At 38.0% G+C, this 20332-nt stretch overlaps 1 protein-coding gene across 2 annotated transcripts in view; it reads left to right on the top strand.

Annotated features, from left to right (window-relative positions):
* Positions 1-12319: 12319 nt before the first annotated feature.
* The window catches only part of LOC140161013 (uncharacterized), a 49380-nt gene continuing 41367 nt past the window's right edge, over positions 12320-20332 (top strand). Inside the window, exon 1 of one of the 2 annotated variants that reach the window (XM_072184393.1) lies at positions 12320-12468. In XM_072184393.1, the coding sequence (XP_072040494.1) occupies positions 12408-12468 (61 nt within the window). In that variant the 5' untranslated portion in view covers positions 12320-12407. The remainder of the gene's footprint in view (positions 12469-20332) is intronic. The other variant, XM_072184392.1, reaches the window with a different exon arrangement.

Here is a 20332-nt window from a genome sequence, read left to right as displayed (position 1 = left end):
CATGTATAATTCTCTACTTGTTCAAATTATTCATAGTTAAAATACAAGTATTCCCTTTTATATCCTTCATTAATATATTCTCTTTCATTAATTGGTTATACGAGTATCATGTGATCAAAACCATGTTGTAACCATTTTGCAACTTCCGATTGATGAGAGAACGGGGCAATATTGGAATTACTATTTCCCCGGGAAATAGTTCTACTATTTCTCTCTGACCCCGTATAACCTCGCTGCCGCGTCGCACTTCCTAGTGGTCGGCGCAACTCGCCACGTATGCGTGATTTCAGCACCGGTTTGGGGGTATTAATTAATGTATAGCAAGTCATGTTGTCTTGCGTAGCACACAAGCAGCACATAACTGGAGCTAAAATACGTCGGTTCCATGGCATCATCTGAGTTTACAGGATCAGTATCTTAATATTGACGATGAAATATGGTTACTCGTTTCACGGCGGTATTACAGAGGTTACAACATTGTAACGGTAAGATTTAGCCACTTTGTGCCAGGATATATTGAAGGATATTAAACAAATATTTACTGCTCTAAATTCGGGACTTTGTGGAATCTATTGGTCCTCTCGGTGAACTGGAGACCGTGAGGCTACTAAAATTGTAAACGAGTATCATTGGAGACCGTGAGCCTACTAAAATAGTAGGCTCACGGTCTCCACTTCACCTCGGGGGCCAATAGATTCCACCAGATCCCTCATGAGCAGTAAATATTTTTATTCTATATTTTTTATTTCGATGTCACACAGTTTCGCTTCCTGTGATTCTAGGATCCACTCTGGGTGATTGTAATTAAAGAGATTAACTCAATTAGTGGGAAGCACGGTGGCCCAATGGTTATGGCGCGAGTTTCATAATCGGAAGGTTGCGGGTTCGAGCCCCACCGCGGCAAGTGTGTTGCGTCCTTGAGCAAGATAGCTTAATTCACAATATTGCTTCAATCCACCCAGGTGTAAAATGGGGAGCTATGGGGGTAATCACAATCTAAGTCGCTGAGAGTACCTGCGCATCAGTTGCGGACTTGGTATATCCTAATAGCAGCATAATAATTGTTGAAGTGTGCTGATAACTAGGTCCTGACTAGCTGAAGCGCACGTTAAATCACCAGCATTTATTTTGCTTATTTTTTTTAAATACAAGCGATACCTAAAACCACATGCAGTACGAGATGAAGTTCGTAATGAATTGGATACCATGTTGGAAAGGGGAATTCGACAAAGCAGCAGTTACATCTATGACCCAATCATCTCCGCGAGTAGTGCGCCTTCTACAGCTGAAATTCGACGGGGAAGGTGTGTGGACATAGCTCACTCTGAAGAAGAATGTCCTCCATGACACTGGAAACTGTCAGGTCAGTTTAAAATATCTAATTGGTTTTGAAAAAATAAACTTTGTTGTATTAGCGAGAAAAGGGGATATATCTAATTTTGTGACAATGCAAAGGAGGTATCATTTTTTCAACCCTCCCCCTTGGTGGACTGAGACTGACAAAGTAGTATATAGGATCCGAGAATTTTGGCCAAGTTTTTGCAATATCAGCCCCTCTCAGCCTGCCAAAACTTGTTTGCCACCCGCCTCTCGGCCTTTCAAAACATCTTCGCCCCTTTCTATGTCTTGCGAGCATAATACTATAGCGAGCAGGAATTTTTCCAAAGCCTTGCGTCCATTATTCTAAGGAATAAAATTAAATATCACGCTATCATATCGTTATTTGTATCTGCTTTGTGTATAATTAACTCTATGTTGTAATTTATTTGCTGTGAAAACAATCGCAAACATAAAACAAAGAAGATAATTACATGAATTGATTTAGATGTCATGCTATGACCATGGACATGGGAAGATTTTATTAGCATCTAATTTTGTAACCAACGGTGTGATTGATTTGGTGGCAAAACAATGTAAAATATAAGCAGAGAGAAGAACAATGAATAGATTGATAGATGCGCGACATTTATTAATTTATTAACAGCCCTATTGTAAAGTCCGAAAAAAGAATCGAGAAGAATTATGGAATCCATCTGGATAAGGAAGAAATCCCCGCAAGTCATGAACAGAGACGAGAAGGCCCATTTTCTAAGTCACATCTATGATCCAATCATCTCCGCGCGTAGTGCGCACTCTACAGGTCGAAATTCGACGGGGAAGGTGTGTGGACATAGCTCACTCTGAAGAGGAATGCCCCATCCCCACCCCCCATGACACTCGAAACTGTCAGTTTAAAATATCTAATTGGTTTTGAAAAATGAACTTTGTATTCCTAATTGTTTTTATGTTTAGTCAGTTCGTTAAAATTGCACTCGTGTCAAAAGACGTGGAATTGTGGAAATGTTTTGTCATTTTGTAGCTCATAACCATGTTTTTGCAACCCAGTATTTAAAATAAAACATCCACTTATGATTAGCATCAGCGGCAATGGAAGCATTAAAATTTCTTCTGGATTATTTTATAAAGGTGTGTTTGCTATTTGATGGACCAGTGCGGGCGGGGAGAGCGTAAAAATGATGCAATTTTACTACACGTAGCAATATTGTCTTCTAAGGAATATAATCACGCTATGGTCATTATTGGTATTTGCTTTGTGTATAATTAACTCTATGTTGTAACTTGATTTGCTGTGAAAACGATCCTAAACATAAAACAAAGAAGATATTAACGTGAGTAAATTCAGATGTCATGCTATGACCATGGACATGGGAAGATTTTATTAGTATCTGCTTTGTGTAATCAATCAACGGAGTGATTGATTTGGTGGTGGGAAAACAATGTAAAATATAAGCAGAGAGAAGAAATATGAATAGATTTAGATGTCTGGCTATGACCATTACTATGGTGATCAAGTGCCATCTGCAGCCAATACACGACAGTTGATTTATTAACAATTGACCTTGAGAAACAGCGGACATGCGGCAATTGGCTTCATATTAATATTAACATTATACCAGGGATAAAAGAAATAAACTAACGCATGCACTACAATAACATACTGATCAAAGTTCTAAAAGTTTCCAGACCCATTGATGTTATATAACCAAAGTTGTAGACTAGAGTCGAGTAACGTATGACTTGACTTGCAACTTTTGCAAAATGACTTACATGTGACTTAAAACAAAATGACTTGGACTTGGAATTGACTAAAATGACTTGTTCCCAACTCTGAGTCTGAGGTTTAATACTTTCCTGTAATTTGAAATTCATGGATGTACTTCATGGATATACATAGAATTTATAAATATTAGTACCATGCATTATCATTTTGCTCTATAGATTTCGATCATTGCCACCTCTCCGCGTATTTCGTCGTAGGTTATTATTTTTCCTTCAAAAACTACCACCGTGCCGATTTTGGTAAAGATGGCTACATCCGAACCAGACACTCCGTCTTCATCAACAGCAGATCCGTCCAGAATGGATGCTAGCTGCACCCAGTCCTCCACTTCTTCCAGGTATCACACTATTCCCAAATAAATGTTCTGTATGAGGAGTGGAAATCTACTACCAACATGTATGAAAAGAAACTGTACAAGAAAGTTATCAAACGCCTTCCAAACGTCATGGAAGAAAGGCTTCATATTGAGCTTGAAACCAAACTTGAAAGAAAGTATCACCGATCCTTCTCAACGACGGAGAGCATAACTCGACGGCAGAAGGCTACATATAAGTGACACTTTTGGCTAATTTGAGATGTTGACGGATTATTGAAGGCCATATAAAAACACACATTTTAAATCATGTTTTAAGTTTTTAAATTACTTAATTATTTTGTAATTAATAAAATAAAAAATCGTAAGTGCAATGCAATTTTATTAATGCGTACACGACTATCGAATGTGCTACTTACGATAGTCTTGCACGCTAATTTTGTTTTCCGTCTGCTACTTGACTATGCCATAGTCGAATTTTGATAAATAAAAATATGAACGCTGATGTTATAGTGATGTTTATTAAAATTAAAGTGTTCAATAGTAAAATGGTCAGAAAGTGTTTATATGATTCATGAGAGTAAAAATTATTGAATGCAGCATATCTTGCATAATTATAATGGCTCACTTCAATACTGAATAATTCTGATTTTACCATAGAGACGAATTTCATAATGTAGTTCTAGTCCAATAAAAACAGCACTCTAGTCCAATAAAAACAGCACTTTATTGGACTAGAACTATGAAATTCGTCTCTATTTTCAATAACAGCCCTGAGGTTCAGTCTGATTTTACCAGTTTATTTCCGGGGGGCACTTAACACAAATGACCATACGGGTATGCTCCCCCAGAAAGATCCCCCTTTTTGGAATTCGCAGCTCCGAAAGATCCCCTATATTTGACCAAAATAGAGCTACGAAAGACCCTTGATTTTGATCATTTCAGCTCTAAAAGACCCCAAAACTGCTCATTCTTCATATTTCTGTTTTTTTAGGCGAGTTTCAACCAAAAAGCCAAGAAAGACCCTTGATTTTGACTGTTTGCAGCTCCAAAAGTCCCCACTGATTTTACTTGTTCTCAGCCCGGTTCGCAGCTCCAAAAGACCCCCTTTTACCGGTACGCCGTCAGCTCCCAAAGACCCACCCCCTCAAAATTCCGGGAAACATACCCACCAAAATTTTTTGATGTGCCCCCCCCCCCCCGGAGTTTATTGATCGCAAAAGCCCGAGTAAAAATCCTTGGGAAGCTAACAAACAGAGGGGGTACGGTGACTGAAAATATCAGATGTGAAAATCTATCAATTGCCCACAAAGTAATACAAAGAAGTCTAGTCTGCTGCAAGACCATTGTATGTGCCACATACGCTACTTATTTGGCCCTAAACAACAAAATCACGAATGCTACACCATCATTTTAGTGCAAAACAGTCTTTAACACTGCTCCCATGACTGGTAATAGAGACGATTAACCCGGTGTTTTTAAGTTTAGATTCAGTAATAAATCTTGAGAGATAACATTAGCGCAAAAGGTGTCTTACTATTGTAAATATTGTGTGCCAAAATAAATTAAGGGCTGGGGTAAGGGTGTTTGTTTTAAATATTTTTCTCTTTTGGCTTTCACCCAAAGAACCAATTTTCCTAAACCTATCGAAATATCAGCAACCAGGGATTTCTGGCGAGTTGCATTAGTATAAAATGATAAAATGGAACTGCCAAGTAGTCTATCACTGTCGGCCAATCAGCTCCCCATACATTTCAATCAAAAACCTTTTCTGGTTATAGGCCTATTTAGTCCCATTTCTGCATGAACAGGAACCACCTCTTCATAGCAATCTTCAGATGGAAACATTGGAATGGCTTCCAAATGCTTTGTTGTCCCTGCTGTGGAAAGGATGAACTGTCCATGATATTTCAGCAACTTACAAAAACACTGTTCAAAATTTGCTTTTTAAAAAGACGTTGTTTAAAGGCCCATTCGGTGATTTGCTCATCCGGACGATCGTAAAAATCATCCAAATTCAGATTTTGGTACCTTTGTCATTGTCATAGATAATAAGCCTGCGAGTGGTTCAGCCGAAAGCCGTGTATTTAAGACAAAATGAGACATTTTACACGAATCTGTAATTTAGATACTGACAGTATCTAAATTAGCTACATGTATTTGAACGGGCCTTCAACTTCGTCAGTACTGCTGTTTTCTTCGCTTTTTGCCAAATTTAAAATACCAAATGACGATTTGAATGACTTATCCTTCACTTTTAAGCAATTTATCAGTGATGTATCGTTCGAGTCTGGACTCGGACTCGAGTCTGGACTTGAGTCCACTTTTTGTTGGACTCGGACTTGGCTCGGACTCGGACATAAAAAGACTCGGCTCGGCTCGGACTCGGACACAAAAGGACTCGGACTCGAAGACGAGTCCGGACCGAGTCCAGTCCAATTAAATGTAAAATGTGAAATGATTATCTAAATATGTCAAAATAGATCTCAAATTTGTTGACTTTGGCCATTTTCCAAATTAATTGGGGCTGTCAAATATGTGATCTGTCATATATCCTACATATCCACCAAATTATTTAGATTTATCTGTCACTTAGCAGAATCATATTATAATTTAATTGTTATCATTAATGAAATAATTGATAATTAATTAAATGCATTAAATTTTTTAATATTTGGACTATATAAAAATATCTTTCATGGAATTTTCCAATTCATTAAACTCTTGAAAGAGAGAAACATGCACACTGGGCCATACATCTCAGCTCCCACTCAGTAAATTGGTACTGTTCTATAGGGCTATAGGATGTCTGTAGTTTGTGTGTGCTCACTACTCACTGCATATTTGTGTGGGACAATTTTGAAAAGATGTTTAGAATCAACCGGGAGAATTAAAGGTGAATTTCTGTTACTATTATTATTATTATAACGATGATGATAACGATGATAATGATGATGATGATGATGATGATAATGATGATGATGATGATGATGCAAGTCATTCTCTAGCTAAATTGTATATATGTTACAAATCGTGAACACCTAATTTTGTTTATATGATACATTTTAAGGCATGCGCAATAGAAAGATTAAAATGTAAATATATTACATTTTAAGAAAAATCCGACTTCTGCGCATTTCACTGAAGTGATGATGATGCTTATTTTGTATATTTAGCAGACGACGGTGGACTACATTATTCAATGTGGCAACAGCCAAAAGCGTAAACAAAACAGACAATATGACGGCAACACTGCCTGCACGATGGACGCAATTATTTTTTCCCGGAGCCAAGATCCGTTTTTAGCTCTATTGGCCGGGTGGCCCCATTACAGAAAAAAAATGCACAAAATATATTTCCCAGTGCAATATATGGCACCGTCCTTGTCTTGTCTTTTGGTTAGTGATTCCTTTTTTATGTGATGTTTGATTGATTTTTTTTTTGTATAAATGTTATTTGTAACTTTATAATTTCTAGGGGGAGGCGATATATCTGGCCTTATTGGCCTTCTAGCCTCTTCCTCCATAATGTGTTGTTTTCTGTAAATTTTTAATTTGATTGTTTTTGTGAATGTCAGTTTTTTATGGAAATAAATGAATATGAATATGAATATGAATATACATTTTCACATGAAAATAAATAATTTTAAATTCAAAGAAAAAAGAAGAAGAAAAATTTTTAATCATCGCCGGGGATGGGAATCGATCTCGGGACCCTCTGCGTGTGAGGCGAGATCCGTAACCACTAGACCACGAAAACTCATTGGTACACATAGGGGAAATTTTCAGTATATATCGTAACATATCGTGCGTTATTCATACAGAAAAATAAAAAAAACAGTACTTACAATGAGGTTCTCTGGCGAACCTCAACGGATTTAGACTGATAAAATAGTGCTTAATAACATACGTACAGTTTTGGAATAATTTGAGACATTTTTGTGTTTACGTGTAAAACCAATGACGACGTCAAAATTGAGCCAATCTTGGCCGGCCCCCTGATATTTAGCACGGCAGTAATTAGCGCCCTCTGTGTTACATTAATGTTGCTGTTGGCCAATTTTATACATTAAGGTTACTGTTGGTCAATGTTACATTAAGGTTAGGGTTAGGGATAGTGGATTAGGGTTAGGGTTAGGGATACTGGATTAGTGGGTTAGGATTAGTGGGTTAGGGTTAGTGGGTTAGGGTTAGGGTTAGTGGGTTAGGGTTAGGGTTAGGGGGTTAGGGTTAGGGTTAGGGTTTAAGAGAGTTAATAAATATTTGAGTTAATAAGTGACTTTGTTTTGACATTAACGAGACGCTCTGCGACAGCAGTATACACAATCTGGTCACTGGCGAAGAGTTAAGTTCTGGAAAAATGAAGTGACAGTTTGGGATGTTATTTTAACCAATTTTGCACATATTAATTCGTTTTTATGGCTAATATGAGTTTGTTTAAAATAAAACCACGTGATTCATGCTTGATAATTAATTTTCTAACATATAGACGAATCCAATTTCACGCATTCCTACACCTCAATGACAGCCATAGCTTTAAACTGCATTCTATCACCCGTGTTACACGTAGACAAAAGAATGAAGTGTTACGTGTAATCCGATTATCACCATGTCAACTGGATCACACTTTTGAGTTCTACAACACGATCGAAATGATCGCAAAACAAAGTCTATGGCATGTACTATCAATTCCAAAAGGTGCGTGATCCAGTTACCAGGGAGTTGCGTAACCACTTCGCTGGTGAATGGCCGACTGATTTCTGACCATCACTTGGCTCGTTGGATTCGTCTTTAAGGCATAATGTTGTGATTGTCAGAGACATCTTTTAATAAATGACCCCATAGTGCAGCCAGGGACTGGAAACAACATATTGATGACTATTGTTAACTACGAAACGCCGGCTGTAGAGACAATCAATAATTATGTATTTCAGGATTTCACGCGATTCCTACATTAGTTTTTATGAATAGAATACAATAACGGATACAATAGCAGATTCAATAGAACTCTATTTCGGGTAAACTTGATAAACCTCGTCGCGTTGCTAAATTTCACTTATTCTTTTTCATAAACTAACTGTTATTTCATAACCTAACCGTTATTTTTTCAACTTTTGAAAACCTTTGAAAACTTTTGAAAAAACTCACTTCAGAAGAACTAAAGACAAACCAAACAGCCTTTTAGGGCTACCTTAAATCCTAAAAAGAGAAATGACTTATGTTGTAAATAAAAAAATAAAAAAGCAAGAAACAACAAAGTAAGAAAGTAAGCACATAATGAAACAAAAAGGCATAAATAACCAAGAAAAAATAAGTAATAGCAAGTAAAGCAAAAGAAGTCCCATTCGGCATCCATTTTACCCACAAATTAATGACACTATTAACAAAATTAGTTCTCCACGCATACATTAATTGACCAAAACGGTGAACATTTACCAGTCATGGGTAGGCTGAAGCATCTTTCATCATGCATCTTAATCGAAAGTGGTAGCTTTCTTGGATAAAGGCGTAACAATCATGATGGTCACAAGAGGTTGGTTGCAGTTAAGAGGCTGGATGCTGACATTGAACCTCTTAATTCAACCAATCTCTGATGGCCATTTCTTCTTTGACTTGTACCATAGAAGAACTCCTGGAAGCGGCAGCTTTAATTAGCATGAGGCCGCATTGATATGTAAATAGCGTATTGTTATTTAAATTTGTGCCCAGACGTATTGAGGGCGACAGTCATGTTATCCAGACGGAGAATGGCTGCATATGCCAGGCATGTCAAATTGCTGAGTGAAGGCTGATAACCACCTTTCTGTATAGGTAATAAGCTAGTATATTTCGTGTACCAGTTGGTTATACAAAAATTTAGTATCATATTATATATATTAAGTGTATAAACTTTGACATTTACATGAATTTGAAGAGCAGAGCTTCGAAATCTAGCTAAGTCAGGTGGTGTGAAATTCTGCTGCGTGACCCCCTCTACGTGGTAGAATTATATTCATAAAACATTGAATTTAACAGATATCATGGGCAGCCAACCACGATTTATCAGCATTTAAAATATATGTTAATTAACAGAGATAAATAATAAAGAATACAAATGGCAATTAACTAGTAAACAAGCCTGAAATCTTAAAATGTTGCCACGTGATTTCCCGAACACATGATATGTCAACATGTGACCACTATTCAGATTTACCGTAAATATTTGGAGTATTATTGCACGGCTTGCACATACACTGTCAGTGCATTTCTTTACCTCCGTGTAAAATCAATAATTCATGCTGGGAGCCAAGTAACATTCTGTCTGCTTAGTGCAGATTGGTATTTTATTTTACTTGAGAGCATAATAGAAATACATAAGACGAATAAGGCGCCATGATGGAAGGAGTAGCTGGAAGGTCAGGTCGGGTATCAAAGGTTATTGTAACTTCAAATACTACTTGTATTTCACACCTTGCCTCTGTCACATATTTCCTTCATATTATTGACAGCAAGTCCTAATTTTGACTTTACAATTGCAAAATGTCATTTCATATCAAATGTCAATTTTTGCCTGATGGGAATACCCGTCCGCCATTTCATGAAACTGGATCGTTTTCGCCTGGTTTGTGCCCAGATGTATTGGGGCGCGCTATACTCTCATTGAACAGGCAAAGTTCGCAAAACTAACAACGTTGTTATTTGCCAATATCAATTAACATGATCCAAGGGGTCGAACATGAATTATTCATAACGGATAGATAACTGGCCTCACTTTCTAGCTAGTAAACCAGCAGAATATGCGTTGCTAATAGAACAACCGTGAATTTAGTGTCATCCCCTTGCTTGTACGCGCGCCTTTATCCAAGAACAGTCGCTCTAGAACGTACATATTTTCATCTCTTCCTGCCAACGAAAGAACTAAGCATCACACTACAACCTTATTTCCACTCCTATAGTGATTTTTCCATTCTTGAATAAAAAAACAAAGAAGTTGTTGTGTATGTCTTTTGTGATGTTTTGTGTGTTGGGTAAGTTTTATCCTTTGTTGCTTTATTGGGTAATTTGGGCTATTTTATTCCTGTGATCCTTATTGACTTTCTTCTTACCTCCCGGCCCCATTTCTCTTGTTTGTTATTTATTGTTTTGATTTGGAAATAAAGTTGAATTGTTTTAATTTGATTTGATTTGATTACACTCTCTGGGTAAGCTTCATACCAGGTGGTGGCGGCATTGCATTCTCTAAATTCAGTAAATTTTCATCGTCAACCGTGTAATTGAATGGGATTATTTTGAAATTTTAAAACGCTTGAAATGTCACAAACAAATAGGCCTATGTTGATAAATAATATAAATATAAGCTAAAACCGTTGGGGTTCGATAATGAACCCCACAAAACTAACCGAGTATATTGGAAAATGCCATACGGCCGGGCGGTTTCACAAGTTGCCGGCTCGATCATGTCATCCGCCGCCTGCTTCATACATGAGCCTTGTGCATGTGTCAAAAAATATTTGGCAATAAGCCATATATTCTTTTGAAATACAAAACATCGCATACACTAGTGAACTAATTATGGAAATGCCAAGCATTCTGTTTATCAGTACCTTTGTTGTTATATCTGGGTTCATTGCGTACTTTAATATGTTTAGTATTCTGGTACGTATAATATTTCATAAATCGTCTTGTTGCTTTGTTATTTTATCAGGTGGCATCAAATGCCACACTGATATAACGTTGAGCAGGCGAATCTGCTTCTTCTTCTTCTTCCATTTCTTTCGTCAAACCATCTTTTAAAATGTTTTGCGCCAATCTCTACCAAACTTGCTCACAAGAAGCACTGACCCAAGTTATACACAGTTAGGGTGAAAGGTCATGTAGGGGCTATTGGAGGTCATTATGTGAACATCTTTAAAATGCTATTAGTGCCAGACGCTTGACCCGATTTCGACCATACGTGGCCATAAGAACCGCTGATCCAAGCTATGATTATTGAAGACCAGTAGTGAGCCTGTAGTAGCCTAAAATGGCGGATTTAAGGAGACTGAATTTGATTTTGTGGGGGTAAAATTTCTGAATTTGATCAACATTATTCTGATATTATCAAATTCATTGGGGTTTAAGGCGATTTTACTGAACCTGAATACCAATAAGTGAAATTACTATACACAAAGAAACAGTGTGAGTTCATTGGACATCCAGGAATCCACACAGTTCTTTTTGTACCGTAAGTTTATAACATTTGACCCCAGGGGCCATTCAAACTTTCTGAGTACGTACAGCTTCTAAGAGCCCCATTTTAAGCTCCTCACCTGTTCAAAAACTTGGTACATTGTAAGTGTATTTCAGCTGTGATGCCAGTTGCTGACGAAGTTTAAGAAATATCACCTCAAACCCCTATAAATTTGATAATAACAGAACCATGTTGCATAAAGTCTGAAATTGTGTCCCCCACAAAACTCAGCCTCCCTAATTCCGCCATTTTAGGCAAATTCGCTACATTATGAGCACCATAATGTAAACATATGGAAAACACATTTTCTATCAAACTATTATTTTACACCATCCCCCGACACACCCCAATTAATATGTCAGCATCCAGCCTCTTAACTGCAATATCTATGCAGACTCCGCCAAACCAGTCTTGGAATTTTGCAAAAAATATTCCATATTAAATGTCAAGTCTGTATGAAAGTCAACCTGAGGTCACCGGAGGTCAAAGGTCATATGAAATCAAATGTGAAAATGGGCCTGATTGGGCTCAAACTTGTGCAAATTATCCTTGATATAAGGGAGCGTGAAAAAATAGTCAAAGGTCAAATGAGGTCCATCAGAAGCCGCCGCCTGATATGTGGGGCTCTGAGCCATAGTAGCTCTAGTTTTCATTTGCGCTGCGTGTATAGTTGTAAATGCAAAAAAGTGGATACATTGTTTCTGTACGACCATCGCTAGCGAATATTAACGCTTAGTTCTGTCGCATCAAATTCAGCCACTCAAAATGGATATAAGATTATTTAGATGTTTCATTTTCATCATCCTTTTTATTCATGCGGACGGGGGTAAGTAAGTACTTATGTTTGATGCCGTTCCCGCGTTATTCTGCGTCATTTTTAATCGGATATTTAACTAAACTTCAGCAATTTCATTAAATTTCATTAAAAAATAATTTCTACAGCTGCACGTAGAGCAATTAGGGTGACAGTGGTTAGTTAACCTGTTGCTATTGGGTCTGCTGTTGTTGGTCACAATTTTACTACTAACCCATAATTATAGGTTTCCCTGTTATTCTCGCAATTTAGTAACTTATAATGACACCTCATGCATAATGTCCCGGGTACGATAGGGGAGTAGGGGTATATAAAACGGGGACCCCGAAAACGGGGACCCAAAAAACGGGGACCCCGAAAACGGGGACACCTTAAAATCACCCCATAAAGCTACTGACAAATTTCTAGGGGGTCCCCGTTTTTCAACTTTGGGGTCCCCGTTTTACAGATTGACCCAGGGTAATCTGTAAAACGGGGACCCCAAAAACTGGGACCCCTATTTTTCCCTCTATTTTAGGACTGATGAGTCTCCAAATCTCGTCAATATATTCACCATGGATATACTAATATTACAAATGTAATTTATGAAAGTAGAAAGCACTTCTTATATATTTGTCCGATATAAAAAAATTGGGGTCCCCGTTTTTAGGGTCCCCGTTTTACAGATCGACCTAGGGTAATCTGTACACAACAAAAGGGACCACAAAAACGGGGACCCCTTAAAATCACCCCATAAAGCTTCTGACAAATTTCTAGGGGTCCCCGTTTTTGGGGTCCCCGTTTTGAGATTGACCCAGGGTAATCTGTAAAACGGGGACCCCAAAAAGGACCCCTATTTTTTCTCTCTTTTTAGGATTGATGAGTCTCCAAATGTCGCCAATATATTCACCAACATGGATATAGGGGTCCCCGTTTTACAGATCGACCTAGGGTAATCTGTAAAACGGGGACCCCTTAAAAATCACCCCATAAAGCTACTGACAAATTTCTAGGGGGTCCCCGTTTTTGGGGTCCCCGTTTTACAGATCGACCTAGGGTAATCTGTAAAACGGGGACCCCTTAAAATCACCCCATAAAGCTTATGACAAATTTCTAGGGGTCCCCGTTTTTGGGGTCCCCGTTTTACAGATTGACCCAGGGTAATCTGTAAAACGGGGACCCCTAATTTCCCTCTCTTTTAGGATTGATGAGTCTCCAAATGTCGCCAATATATTCACCATGGATATACTAATATGAGTTAAGGATCGGAAGACCCTGGCGCACCACACATCCACGTGGCCACACCCACAATTAATTCACACAAGGCCGGTGACCTCAACACATATTACACCACTTTTATCTACGTCATGATTATATCAATTTTAATTTATGAAAGTAGTAAGGACTTCATATATTTCTGTCCAACGTACAAAACTTTGGGGTCCCCGTTTCTAGGGTCCCCGTTTTACAGATCGACCTAGGGTAATCTGTAAAACGGGGACCCCAAAAACGGGGACCCCTTAAAATCACCCCATGAAGCTACTGACAAATTTCTAGGGGTTCCCCGTTTTTGGGGTCCCCGTTTTACAGATTGACCCAGGGTAATCTGTAAACAGGGACCCCAAAACGGGGACCCCTATTTTTCTCTCTATTGTAGGACTGATGAGTCTCCAAATGTCGCCAATATATTCACCATGGATATACTAATATTACATAATGTGAGTTAAGGATCGGAAGACCCTGGCGCACCACACATCCACGTGGCCACACCCACAATTAATTCACACAAGGCCCGTGACCTCAACAACATTATATTACACCACTTTTATCTACGTCATGATTATATCAATTTTAATTTATGAAAGTAGTAAGGACTTCATATATTTTTGTCCAACGTACAAAACTTTGGGGTCCCCGTTTTTAGGGAACAACCCAAAAGTTCGATGAAGCCCTATAAACGAAAGTCCTTTCGTTAGGGGGGGGAGGGGGTCAGAAAGTCCGATTACGTTTGTAAAAAAATAGTTAAAACATCGGTCAAAGGTTATCTTTTTTTATGGATTTAAAATATAATTTTCAAATTTTAGTATTTTCTGAAGTGCGATATTTAGATTTTACAGTGGTTTCTTCAAAATGATTTCAAATCAATATGGAGTGCAGTACTCGCAACCTGCAACGTCATATAAGTTCATTTTTAAAGCAACTGTCCGAGCAAACACAAAACGTTTTAAACATGTTATATGTTGTGGTTTTGGTTTTGGTAAAAACGTTTTAATAACATTTAGAACGGTCAAGCTTTCGTCAGAGTAGCTCTGACTTCTTCAGGACAGCTCTGACCCCTTGCCTACTGATGGCTCTGAACAGAGCCGTTCACTGAAGACTGTCCCTTGTCATCAGAGAACAAGCAGATCTCGCCTATCTGCTAATTTAAAAGGTTTTTGGTGGCTCTGAAAAGAGCCGTTCACTGAATACTACCCCTTGTCTACAGAAACAAGCAGACCTCGCCTATCTGCTGAATATAAAGGTTTGGTGGCACTGAAAAGAGCCGTTCACTGAAGACTGCCCATTGTCAACAGAGATTAAGCAGATTTCGCCTATCTGCTAATTTAAAAGGTTTTGGTGGCTCTGAAAAGAGCCGTTCACTGAAGACTACCCCTTGTCTACAGAAACAAGCAGACCTCGCCTATCTGCTGATTTTACAGGTTTGGTGGCTCTGAAAAGAGCCGTTCACTGAAGACTGCCCCTTGTCAATAGAAAACAAGCAGACCTCGTCGATCTGCTAAATTTAAAGGTTTGTTGGCTCTGAAAAAGAGAGCTGTTCACTGAAGACTGCCCCTTGTCAACAAAGAACATGTAGACTGCATATACTGTAATAGAAGTATACGGCTTACCAGGAACGGTTTGGTCACTCATGGACCGATTAGGGAACTTCGAACTTATCATTTCTTCTCAAATTGTGACCTAGGTCCCGACATTTAACCTGAGCAGTCTCATCTCCTGGTTATATAAACGTCATTTTTACCGTCATGAAAAAACGGAAAACATACTACAAAACTATTTCTAAAAATGTTTTCAAAAAGTTATTGTAAAATATTGTTTAAAGAACATTATGTTAGAATATTTGCAGGAGGTTGTCCAAATGTTTTCACATCTTTAATATGAAAATGTTTTTTACCCTTTATATACCCTTTATATTGTTATTTTTTTATTTTTTTGTTTCATACCACATTTTTTTTTATTTGAAAATCCAGCAAGTTCTATTTTTTCCGTGCCAAAAAGATAATGAAAAAATATGTTAAAATAGAATGCAATATTCGTTTCTTCCATAAACATGATCAATATCCTAGCACTGTCCCCTGTATCCTATATGAATATACGGGTTGGAATTTTCGATGTTTGTCACTTACGTTAGAGGGGAGGGGGGAGGGGGTTAGCCTTCTAACGAAAGGACTTTCGTTTATAGGGCTTCATCGAACTTTTGGGTTGTTCCCTTAGGTTCCCCGTTTTACAGATCGACCTAGGGTAATCTGTAAAACGGGGACCCCAAAAACGGGGACCCCTTAAAATCACCCCATAAAGCTACTGACAAATTTCTAGGGGTCCCCGTTTTGGGGTCCCCGTTTTACAGATTGACCCAGGGTAATCTGTAAAACGGGACCCCAAACGGGGACCCCTATTTTTTCTCTATTTTAGGACTGATGAATCTCCAAATCTCGCCAATATATTCACTGGTGCTGGATATACTAATTACTAATATTACAAATGTGAGTTGGGGATCGGAAGGATCACACATCCACACGTGCACCCCCACAATTATTAAATTCACACAAGGCCACGTGATCTCACCATTACACCACTTTAAATTAGTACGTCATGAATAGATCAATTTTATTTGATGAAAGTAGTAAGGACTTATTATATATTTGTCCAACACATACAAAACTTTGGGTCCCTGTTTTTAGGGTCCCCGTTTTACAGATTACCCTCGGAACCCCTATTTACTATCTAGTAACATGTAATATTGCTCATGTTGAGCTGCACGGTCGCGGTCTGCGCCTGGAAATTTGTTTCATTCATAAAGTTGCTCAAAAAATGTAAACAAACATGCAGAGTTGGGTGCAGACATGGCACACGCGGCAAACTTGAAAGTGAGAGATATGTAGAAATATTCACCATGTGACTGTTGTCAAGACGTGTGTAATCTTAGATGATCTATGGTGCATGGTGTGCCATGTTGCAACAGGCAATCGCGTAATCAAATTAATTTTGAGCGAAATGTTTGCAGATTCATTAATATCGAATTATTCGAATACGGTGCAACTTTACTCATCTTATTACAAGTGTGCCATACCCTAACCATAAACCCCGTAAATATTAAATCGTTTAATTTTTCCAAGCATAGGCCTAATTTCCTTCAAATTACATATAACAAGAAATGTCTTTAAAAAGACAACGCCATGGATGCAGATCAACTTCATAACTTTGAATTGCAAGTACTTGGAATGCTAGTAAATTTGAATGTTTGGCACAACAAACCGGGTGTGAAATATTGGCATTTATTGGTAAATACACCACCAATGACATACTAGGAAATACTCACAATTTTCATGTTGAAAGCTGAATTGAAAAATGTGTGCGAAATAGGTCTACATTTAAAAGGGCATTTCGTGATCCACAGCCTCATCCCCCCCCCACTTTTCTCAAAAAAAGTTGAGATTTTTATACCACTGGAAACCTCTGGCTACATAATGTTTATTTACAAAATATTTCTTGCAGATTAATTCGTTTTGCAAAGATATCGTGAAATTTGAATTTCGTTAACGAAATTACAACACATTGTCTATGGAGCATTGTAATACACATAATCATGCATAACTCGCAAACGCAAAATCGGAATCAACTGAAATTTTTGGAATAAGCTTTTTTCGTGGATATGTACTGAAAAATGTCACAAAAAGAGGATGCTAGGATCACAAAATACTCCTTTAATTCATATTCAATTGAAATCACATCATCCGAGTTATACAACAATCTATATTCAGGCAACCTTAAGAATGTTTGCTGCTTAAGGGATTTCATATCAATTCATAACTCCATATCTCTATCCTTTTACCTCTTCTGTGTTTTACCATTATTTTTACCATTTACCAATGTTTGGTAAATTACAGTTAAAATCCATTGAGATATTTATTCGCAATGTATAGTTTATTGGTAGTTACACTGATCACATTATAATCAAAAAGACTGATTACTCAATCCCAGGGATTCCTGGGCTCAAACCAATCTTTATAAGTCTGAATGTGTTGATTATATTGTTACTACTATAAACTGTCCAGTTGCTATACCAAAAATGTGTAAAACCAAAGCCACTATCTACCCCACTTACTGGTATTGACCAACCCCCCCCACCACCACCACCACCACCATCACCACCAGTGTCACTCCCAACATCAATTTATATAGTGATGGTAGTAGCCTTCTGCACTGTTTATACCCAGCTTGGTTCCTGTCTGGTCAGATAATTGCTCATTATTATCGTTGAATTAGTGTTTATTTCAGATTTCCAATTAATTATGTTACCAGTAAATCTGATAGGAGGTCAGATCCAAATCTTGCTAATATTTGTCCTGGTAGTCCCTGGCAACCCAGTCTGCATGTAGCTCATTCGTAAACATACACGACAGAAACCGGCTGTGAAGGAGCCTACATGCACGTAAACAACTTTCTAGTATAATAAAATCCGTTTTTGAATGTAATAAAGAAAGTCATGCATTGGCAACATGAAAGAAATACATATTGCTAACTTGGTAAAATGCATACTCGTAGCCCAATCTTGTACACCATAGCACCCAGTTTAGGTTTGTGGTTTCGAAATGTTGCAATTAAACATTAGTTCTTTCAAATATATAAACGCTAAAACACAAATCTAGAACAAACACTCATTATATTTAGAAAGGTGTAGCAAATTTATCATGATAGAGATTGGACCCAAGACAAAGTACACCCAAATTAGGTGACAATCAAAATAAAGTGTTCGTCCATTGATTTGAAGAGTAGCCTATGGTTTACGCCTAAGCTGGAGTGGGGGAGGGGGTCCAGGTCAAGGAAAGAAAGTGTGAAAAAGTGAAGAGAAAAGGGGAAGGGCGTCATTCATGATGATCATTTCACGAAAGGTAATTAGTTCAAATATGCTTCCTGAAGACATTGCGTGCATGAAGCACAAAAGAAAGCCCAGTTGAAATGATTTTGATTGACTCATTTGCTTTGCAGGCCTACTTGTTCCATGCATGATGCATCATGTCTTCTGGAGGCAGATTTGAACTAATGACCTTTCGATCAACATCATCATCATCATCATCATCTGCTACATGCAACATAGTAGGCCTACAGTCAATATTATGATCGCAATCAACATCATCATCATCATATCATCATCATTATTATCATTATCATTATCATTATCATCATCATCATCATCATCATCATCATCATCATCATCATCATCATCATCATCATCATCATCATCCCCCCCTCTTGTAACCATGATTGGCTGGGCTAAATAAAAAATCTCAAAAACAAGCGGAAGAACTAACATTTATACCGGGTGTCCCAAAAGTCCCTTAACATTGTGAATTTGCCATAACTTGCGTTGGGTTAATAGTGTTGTTACAAAAATTGCACAGTATGTAGATAATACTTTTAGAAATGTTATGATACCACACATGCCTATGTGGTCATGATTCTTTGGCATGAAATTAACGGTTGTCTACCGTACCGTAAAACCCACTTTTAAAGTTTTATAAACGTAAAATAAGTCTCGTCATATGAGACGTGAACACGATATAACGTGTTATCATTTTAAAATCTTTTTAAATGTTTCGTTTAATTTGGCTGTGTTTGTTTGATTGTTTGTTTGTTTGTTTTCAATGCATAATCTTCATTTTATCGTGATTTTATATGGAAACTGCTTGAGATCTTTTCTGGGGATTCGCCCGGGGGATTCGATGAACAGTTGTACGGGGTACGTTGTTCTCCATTGCAGTCGGCGTACTGATCGCTTTGGGCTTTTCGCCAACGCTCTTCGTATGACATCAATGTTTGTAGTCTATCTTCCTGTTCTTCCACGTCCTGCCCGAGGAAGATCATGAACAGATCCAGTTGATAGGAATTTCTGCACTAGTTGCTGGATTGTATTCGGCTGGGTTGTGCATAATTTACATTAAAATGTTCCTTAAACTTTGCTTGAGTGAGTTTGTCCGACTTTTTCTCGGCAAAGAACCATGCGATCTGAATCCGTTGATCTATAGGAAATTCATCTTCACTTCAACTGTTTTAAAGTAATGTTTAATATTGTCAATATAATTATGCTGATTATAATCTAAAACAGCACACACCGACACCGCCTGGCTAATAATTATTTGGTGCAGAAGGACACTAAAATGAATACACGGGATCGATACACGTGAATTGCTATGCACGATTTTGATATCAGACGAAAATCTTCTGATACCGGGTTAGAAAATGATGAATATCTCCCGTCATGATTTTTTTCTCAAGAAACCAGATTTGGTCTCATAAACTTGGAAATACGTGTTGAACAGATATGATAGTCGCTAGAATGCGCTTTGAAAATTGGCCGTGCGCTTTGAACTCAAAATTTGACCATTTTATATTGCGTTGGTCCTGTTATGGACTACAGCGTGCAGCGTGTAGTACAGCTGCACTCACTGTAGGCAGTATAAAAGTCGATGACCATTGACCTCAATGGGGTATACAAGCTTAATCACGCACAACCAAGATCGATTACCCGGCTATTGTGAGTAGCCTTAGTTATGTCCCTCGACTAATTATTAGTTTAAAAGAGCTTTAAAGGTTTGAACCAAATGGCTAATCGTGGCTG

The sequence above is a fragment of the Amphiura filiformis genome, chromosome 9, assembly GCF_039555335.1.
Source record: "Amphiura filiformis chromosome 9, Afil_fr2py, whole genome shotgun sequence".
Lineage (NCBI taxonomy): Eukaryota > Metazoa > Echinodermata > Ophiuroidea > Amphilepidida > Amphiuridae > Amphiura > Amphiura filiformis.
Note: the sequence above shows the minus strand (reverse complement) of the source record. Positions and strands in the feature narration are given on the sequence as shown.